The sequence below is a fragment of the Nycticebus coucang genome, chromosome X (genome assembly GCF_027406575.1).
Source record: "Nycticebus coucang isolate mNycCou1 chromosome X, mNycCou1.pri, whole genome shotgun sequence".
Lineage (NCBI taxonomy): Eukaryota > Metazoa > Chordata > Mammalia > Primates > Lorisidae > Nycticebus > Nycticebus coucang.
In genome coordinates, this window is record NC_069804.1 from 119,110,846 (window position 1) to 119,119,822 (window position 8,977).

At 38.3% G+C, this 8,977-nt stretch overlaps 1 protein-coding gene across 1 annotated transcript; it reads right to left on the reverse strand.

Moving 5' to 3' along the window:
• Window positions 1-6,901: 6,901 nt before the first annotated feature.
• Window positions 6,902-7,548, reverse strand: LOC128576966 (high mobility group protein B1-like). Its single transcript, XM_053579061.1, has 2 exons — window positions 7,030-7,548; window positions 6,902-6,973 (listed from the first exon to the last, which is right to left on the reverse strand). Exons 1-2 carry the CDS (start codon window positions 7,546-7,548, stop codon window positions 6,902-6,904), a joined length of 591 nt encoding a protein of 196 aa, XP_053435036.1.
• Window positions 7,549-8,977: the final 1,429 nt, after the last annotated feature.

Consider the following 8,977-nt stretch of genomic DNA (forward strand, 5'->3'; position numbering starts at 1 on the left):
GATTTGTCAGAGGGGCAGAGCCACCACAGAGAGCCTCTTCTTGGGTAATGCCAAGCAGATGTGAGGGGTTGAATGTACCACAGAAAGCTCCCATTAGGATAACTCCAACTGGAGCCACAGTGCTATCAGCGTGCAACTCCAGTCTGGAAAAGCTGCAGGTTTGAGACTCCAGCCCATTAGCTACGGGTTGGATGGAGCCCAGGAAAACCATAAAGGCATGGCTGCCTGTGGCCTTGGGGGCCCATCTCCTGCCTCTGTGTGTCCAGAATGCATGACATGGAATCCAAGATGATTTTTCAATTTTAAGACTTAATGTTGCCTGCCTTGTTGGGCTTCGGACTTACTTAAATCCTATTACTCCTTTCATTTTATTTACTTATTTTTTTGAGATACTATATACATGTGTAATTACCATCTTTACCAAATTTAGTTGTATAGTTTAGCAATAATAAGAACATTTATATTCCTTTTCCCCTTCATTTTACCCTGCGCCCTCCTTGTCCCAGCCACTGGTAGCCACAAATCTACTCTCTATTTTCATGAGATCCAATATTTTTGTTCCCATATATGAGTGAGAACATGTCAGATTTGTTTTCTTGTGTTTCCCTTACTTTGATTATCATTACAGCCTCCAGGTCCATCCTGCTACTTCTTTCTTTTTCCTATTTCTCCATTTTGAAATGACAATATCTAGTTTATGCCTGTCTCACTATTGTATTTTGGAATCTCAGGTGAGACTTGGAAGCCTCTCCAGTCAAGTCAGGGTTTCATCTGTGCCATTAGATACCTGTATGCTCTGGGTAAATTCCTCTTTTCCTGAGGTCCCAAAGCAAGTTGAAATTCCTGGGTCTTTCAGAAAGTGACATTCTTTTTTTTTTTTTTTAATTGAGACAGAGTCTCACTTTGTGCCCCTCAATAGAGAGTGTTCTGGTGCCATAGCTCACAGCAACCTCCAACTTTTGGGCTCAAGTAATTCTCTTGCCTCGGCTTCCCAAATAGCTGGGATTATAGGCACCCACCACAATGCCTGGCTACTTTTTTGTTTGTTCTTAGCAGGATCAGGCCAGGTTCCAACCCACCAGCCCTGGTGCATGTGGCCGGCACTGTGACACTGAGCTACAGGTGCCCAGCCTTCACTCTTGTATTTTGAATGTAGCTTATTTGTTTTGACTTCACAGACTCATAGCTGAAGGGAATTTTCCATAGGATGAATTGTATTGAGTCTCACCTATCTGCCTTAAATGAAACTTTAGACATTTGAGTTGGTGCTGGAATGAGTTAAATTTTTGAGGCTATTGGGATGGGATAAATGTGCTTTGCATCTGAGAAGGACATAAATTTTGGGGGTCAGAAATGGAATGCTGTAGTTTTAATGTGTCCTCCCAAAAGCATGTGTTGGAAACTTAATCTCCAATGCAACACTGTTGGGAGGTGGAATCTATTGGGAGGTGTTTAGGTCATGAGAACTCCAAATTTGTGAATAAAGTAATGATGATTATAAAAGAACTTCAGGCTTTTTTTTTTTCTTTGAGATAGAGTCTCACTATGTCACCCTCTGTAGGGTGCTACAGTGTCACAGCTCATAGCAACCTCCAACTCCTGGGCTTAAGCGATTCTTATGCCTCAGCCTGCCAAGTATCTGGGACTACAGGTGCCAGCCACACTGCCCAGCTATTTTTTGTTATAGTTGTCATTGTTGTTTTAGCTGCCCTGGGCCGGGTTCGAACCTGCCAACCTTGATGTATGTGGCTGGTGCTACAACCACTGTGCTACCGGTGCCAAGCCAGAACTTGAGGCTTTCAATTCAGTCTCTTCCTTTCTTGCACATTCTCTGTTGTCTTTGCCTTCTGCCATGGAAGGACATAGCAAGAAGTCCTTTGAAAGATGCTGGCACTTTGATATCGGACTTCTCATCCTCCAAATCCGGGAGACAAATGAGGTGAAAGCTATATTGATTAGTAAGATGTAAACACTCCAATTTATACAAATAATCAACACACTGAAATTGGCATAAATGTATTTATGATCTATATACAAAAGACTTAATAAAAAAATAGAAATTGCCTACTCTGTGTTACACTCTGTGGGCTGACTTCATTTTGTTAATTCTTTTGTCATCTGGAAGATATTTTAGTTTCTTTTTTAGTTTTATTAAATCATAGCTGTGTACATTAATGTGATCATGGGGAACGATACACTAGTTTCATAGACTGTTTGACACATTTTCATCACACTGGTTAACATAGCCTTCCTGGCATTTTCTTAGTTATTGTGCTAAGATATTTACATTCCACATTTACTAAGTTTCACATGTACCCTTGTAATATGCACCACAAGTGTAATCCCACCAATTTCCCTCCCTCTGCCCACCTCCCCTCCCTTTCCCTCTTCCCCCTATTCTTAGGTTGTAACTCGGTTATAGCTTTCATGTGAAAGCCATAAATTAGTTTCATAGTAGGGCTGAGTGCATTGGATACATTTTCTTCCATTCTTGAGATACTTTACTAAGAAGAATATGTTCCAGCTCCATCCATGTAAACATGAAAGATGTAAAGTCTCCATCTTTCTTTATGGCTGCATAATATTCCATGGTATACATGTACCACAATTTGCTACTCCATTTGTGGATCAATGGGCACTTGTGGTTTTTCCATGATTTAGCAATTATGAATAGGGCTGCAATAAAAATTCTGGTACAAATATCTTTGTTATGATGTGATTTTTGGTCTTCTGGGTATATGCCTAGTAGAGGAATTATAGGATTGAATGGCAGATCTATTTTTAGATCTCTAAGTGTTCTCCAAAAACCTTTCCAAAAGGAATGCATTAATTTGCATTCCCACCAGCAGTGTAGAAGTGTTCCCTTTTTTTCACATCTCCGCCAACATATCTGGTCTTGGGATTTTGTGATATAGGCTAATCTTAACTGGAGTTAGATGATATCCCAAAGTAGTTGTAATTTGCATTTCTCTGATGATTAAAGATGATGAGCATTTTTTCATATGTCTGTAGGCCACGTGCCTGTCTTCTTCAGAGAAGTTTCTCTTCAAATCCCTTGCCCAGCCTGCGATGGGATCACTTGTTCTTTTCTTGCTTATACGTTTGAGTTCTCTGTGGATTCTGGTTATTAAACCTTTGTCAGAGACATAACCTGCAAATATCTTCTCCATTCCTAGGCCTGTTTGATTGCATTACTTACTGTGTTCTTGGCTGTGCAGAAGCTTTTTAGTTTGATCAGGTCCCAGGACTGTATTTTTGAAGCTGCTTCAATTGCCCGGGGGGTCCTCCTCATAAAATACTCTCCCAGAACGATTTCTTCCAGGGTTTTCCCTGCACTCTCTTCTAGTATTTGTCTAGTTTCGTGTCTTAAGTTTAAATATTTAATCCAGTGAGAGTCTATCTTAGTTAATGTTGAAAAGTGTGGGTCCAGGTTCAGTCTTCTGCAGGTTGCCAGCCACTTCACCCAGCACCATTTGTTAAATAAGGAATCTTTTCCCCACTGAATGTTTTTAATTGGCTTGTCAAAGATTAAATAATGGTAAGTAGATGGATTCATCTCTTGGTTGTCTATTCTGTTCCAGACATCTACTTCTCTGTTTTTGTGCCAGTACCATGCTGTTTTGATCACTATCGATTTATAGTATAGTCTGAAATCTGGTAGCGTGACTCCTCCTGCTTTGTTTTTATTTCTGAGTAATGTCTTGGGTATTCCATATAAAATGAAGTATTGTTTTTTAAAGATATTTAAAGTATGACAGTGGAGCTTTAATAGGGATTGCGTTAAAATTATATATTGCTTTGGGTAGTATGGACATTTTAACAATGTTGATTCTTCCCAGCCATGATCTCGATATGTTTTTCAATTTGTTAACATTTTCAACTATTTCTTTTCTTAGAGTTTCATAATTCTCTTTATAGAGATCTTTAACTTCCTTTGTTAGATAAACTCCCAAATATTTCATCTTCTTTGGAACTACTGTGAATGGGATAGAGTCCTTAACTGTTTTTTCAACTTGAGTATTGTTTGTATATATAAAGGCTACCAATTTATGAATGTTGATTTTCTAACCTGAGATGCTGCTGTATTCCTTGATCACTTCTAAGAGTTTTGTAGTAGAATCTCTAGTGTTTTTCAGATATACAATCATATCATCTGCGAAGACGGAAAGTTTGATCTCTTCTGACCCTATATGGATGCCCTGATTGCCTTTTCTTCCCTAATTGTGGTGGCTAAAACTTACATTACAATTTTAAAGAACAATGGAGACAATGGGCAGCCTTGTCTGTTTCCCGATCTGAGTGGAAATGATTTCAATTTAACTCCATTCAATAAGATTTTGGCTGTTGGATTGCTGTAAATGGCCTCTATCAGTCTAAGAAATGTCCCTTCTATACCAATTTTCTTAAGTGTTCTGATCATGAAGAGATGTTGGATATTATCAAAAGCTTTTTCTGCATTGATTGAGAGAATCATATGGTATTTATTTTTTAATTTGTTTATGTACTGACTTATACTTATAGATTTATGGATATTGAACCAGCCTTGAGATCCTGGGATAAAACTGACTTGGTCATGATGTATAATTTGTTTGATGTGTTGCTTGATTCTGTTTGTTAGGACCTTGTTGAATATTTTTGCATCTATATTCATTAGTGATATTGGTCTATAATTTTATATTCTTTTTGGGTCTTTTCCTGGTTTGGGGATCTGGGTGATGTTTGCTTCATAGAACGTGTTGGGTAGTCTTCCTTCTTTTTCTACCTTTTCGATCAGGTTGAGTAATATAGGTACTAATTCCTCTTTAAAGGTTTGGTTGAATTCTGTTGTAAAACCATCTGGTCGTGGGCTTTTCTTTTTAGGGAGGTTTTTTATGGTTGATGCTATTTCAGAACTTGATATCGGCCTGTTCATCATATCCACTTGATTGTGGCTAAGGTGGCGTGCTTGCAAGTATTGGTCAATTTCCTTCAGATTTTCATATTTTGGAGAATAAAGTTTCTTGTAATATTCATTAAGGATTTTGTGAATTTCTAAGGAGTCTGTTTTTATTTCGTCTTTGTCGTTTCTGATTGATGAATTTAGAGATTTTACTCTTTTTTTCCTGATTAGGTTGGCCAAAGTTTATCTATTTTATTGACCAGAAAACCAACTTTTTGATTTATTGATCTGCTGTGTAATTCTTTAGTTTTCAATTTCATTTAATTCTGCTTTAATTTTGGTTATTTCTTTTCTTCTACTGGATTTGAGGTTGGAATGTCCTTCCTTTTCCAGTTGCTTGAGATGTCCCATTAAGTTGTTAAATTCCTCTCTTTCTTTTTGCTTGAGGAAGGCTTGCAGTGCTATAAATTTCCCTCTTAGGACTGCCTTTGCAGTATCACAGAGGTTCTGATGATTCGTGTCTTCATAGTCATTTTGTTGCAAAAATGTGGCAATTTCCTTCTTAATCTCATCTCTGACCCAGCTATCATTCATCATAAGGTTATTTAACTTCCATGTTTTTGTATAAGTATGCAGATTCCTGTTGTTACTGAGCTCAACTTTTATTCCTTGGTGGGCCGAGAAGATGCAAGGAATAATTTCTATTCGTTTAAATTTATTGATGTTAGACTTGTGACCTAAGATGCGATCGATTTTGGAGTAAGTTTTGTTGGCTGATGAGAAGTATGTGTATTCAGTTTTGTCAGGATGAAATGTTCTGTAGATGTCTACCAAATCCAAATGTTGGATGGTTAGGTTTAAATCTAAGATTTCTTTGCTCAGCTTCTTATTGGAGGATCTATCCAACACTGCCAAAGGAGTGTTGAAATCTCCGACTATTATGGAGCTAGAGGAAATCAAGTTGCTCATGTGTGTTAGAGTTTCTCTTATAAATTGAGGTGCATTCTGGTTGGGTGCATAGATATTAATAATTGAGATCTCATCATATTGAGTATTACTCTTAACAAATATGAAGTGACCATACTTATCCTTCCATACTTTTGTTGGTTTATATCCTATTGTATCCGCAAATAAAATTGCAACACCTGATTTTTTCTGATTACTATTTGCCTGAAATATGGATGACCATCCTTTCACCCTGAGTCTATATTTGTGTTTTAAGTTAGGATGTGATTCTTGTATGCAACAAATATCTGGCCTGAGTTTTTGTATCTAGTCAGCTAACCTATGCCTGTTTAGAGGACAGTTTAAGCCATTCACACTAATGGAGAATTTTGATAAGTCTGGTAAAATTTTGAGTATAGAGTTTTTTGAAAGTCCTGTGGACATTTTTAATCCATTTACCAGTGTGAAAATTGGAGTTTGATCAAAAGTTTCTGAGTGAGTTTACTTTTGTGGTAGAGGATTGGGTTGGTCATTATGGAGGTTAGGTCTGCGGATGTCCTGAAAAACTGGTTTGGTTATGGCAAATTTCTTCAATATATGAATGTCATTATAGTATTTATTTATTTAATAAAGAAAATTGTATTTACTTAGAAGCATTTAGAATGTGAACAAAACAGCTGCAACTTTTTTTTTGCAATTACAGAGTGGTATGCAGTTAACAGAACAACAATTATTTCGTATAAGCTGCATCAGAGACAACTGAAGATGAAAAAACTACCATCCCCATATATAAGTAATTTGTGCTGTGCATCAAGAACCTGCTTTAAATTTCCATGCCAATTTATAACCCCTATACTGTACCAGGCAAAGTTAGTGGCTATTGAAAATACCACCAGGACAGGGCTGTCTAAAGACACATTCAGTAGTGTGTTAACTATAGAAAAAAAGACACTGTACAGTTTAAAAGCAAATCTTACACAGCCTTACATTTCAATTTTTTTCTTTAAAAGGAGTGAGTTGTGTACAGGGGGGTTAAATGCTTTATAGACAAGAAAGAAAAACTGAGTTAGAACCAACTTATACATCATCATCGTCTTCTTCTTCATCTTCTTCTTTTTCATCTTCCTCTTCCTCTTCATCCTCTTCGTCCTCCTCATTTCCTCCTCTTCCTTCTTTTTCTTGCTTTTTTCAGCCTTGATGGCTACCTTTTTTGCTGCATCAGGCTTTCCTTTAGCTTGGTATGCAGCAATATCCTTTTCATATTTTTCCTTCTGCTTTGCAGCCTTCTTTTCATAAGGCTGCTTGTCATCTGCAGCAGTGTTATTCCACATCTCCCCCAGCTTCTTTGCAACATCGCCAATGGATAGGCCAGGATGTTCCCCTTTGATTTTTGGGCGATACTCAGAACAGAAGAAGAAAAAGGCCAAAGGAGGCCTCTTGGGTGCATTGGGATCCTTGAACTCCTTTTTTGTTTCCCCTTTAGGAGGGATATAGGTTTTCATTTCTCTTACATAATGGGCCTTGTCCGCCTTTGCCATATCTTCAAATTTTCCTTTTTCTTTAGCAGACATGGTCTTCCAAATCTCTGAGCACTTCTTAGAAAACTCTGAGAAGTTGACTGAAGCATCTGGGTGCTTCTTCTTGTGCTCCTCCCGACAGGTTTGCACAAAGAATGCATATGATGACATTTTGCCTCTTGGCTTCTTAGGATCTCCTTTGCCCATGTTTAATTATTTTTCCTCAGCGGGGCACAGAGTTACCCAGTGCCCGTCCGACTCTCACTTGCCATGGTGCTGTCTCTATGGAGTTCAATGTACTGCAATGGCTGTCTCATTATAGTATTTAATTTCTCCATCATAAATGAAACTCAGTTTAGCTGGATACAGGATCTGCTGTTGAAAGTTATTTTGCTTTAGGAGATTAAAAGCCGATGATCCCCTCTTCTGGACTGAAAAGTTTCAGCAGAGAGATCTGCAGTCATTCTAATATTCTTCCCTTTGTAGGTAATGGCTTTCTTTCATCTGGCTGCCTTGAGAATTTTCTCCTTCATATTAACTTTAGTGAAGTTAATTATGATGTGCCTGCGGTATGTCTCATTTGGGTTGAGTCATGCTAGGGTTCTGAAACTGTCTGCTATCTGAATTTCAGAATTTCTTTTCATGTCTGGAAAATTCTCTTTCATAATTTCATGGAGAAGGGCCTCCGTGCCTAGCGAGACCACTTCATCAGTTTCAGGGATTCCAATGAGTCGGATATTAGCCTTCTTTGAATTATCCCAGAGCTCTCTGAGAGGATGATCCATTTTTGCTCTCCATTTCTCTTCCTCTTTCAGAGTTTGGGAGCGCTCAAAGGCTTTGTCTTCAATGTCAGAAATTCTTTCTTCTGCTTGCTCCACTCTGTTACTGAGGGATTCTATGGTATTTTTCAGGTCTTTGAGGGTTGCAAATTCTTGCTTCAGTGTGTCTAAGTCTTTGGTGGTTTTGTCTTTAAATTTGTTGAATTCTTGAGACAACTTTTGAATTTCTTCTTGAATTCCTAATTCCGACTTTTGAATTGCTGCTCGAAGTTCTAATTCCAAATTTCCTACACTTTATTAATCTTGTTTGTAATCCAAATTCTGAATTCGATTTCTGACATCTCAGAAAGTTGTTTATGAATGGGATCTTCAATTACATCTGCCATATATTTCCTTGGGGGTTGGGTTGATGTATTCTGGTTATTCATTTTACCAGAGTTTTTCTGTTGATTCTGCCCCATGATTCTTTTACTCCCTTTTCTTATTCTCCTGGAGCTTTGTCGAGGACCTGTACAGTGCTGTGGCCTGAGAAACTGGGGCCCTCTTTGGTGTGGTGAGGCTAAGTGGTTCTGTCTCGTTTTCAGCTGGATTTTGTTCAACCTTAGTGAAACAGTTACTGTGAGTTGGATTCTCAACTGTGGAGAAATATCAACAATTAAGTCACCCCGCCCATCACAGGCAACAATTGGAAAAGGAAAATTAAACCTTCCTACAACCACACACTCAGGGCACCACCTGAATAGTCCTCAGGCGATTGGCTCAGTTCAAAAGGTCCAAATCAATTGTGTCAGTCAGCACCTGTCTCAGGTGGGAAAGTTTAATAGGTCTCTGGGAATTGGGTCACAGGTGTCTGGTGA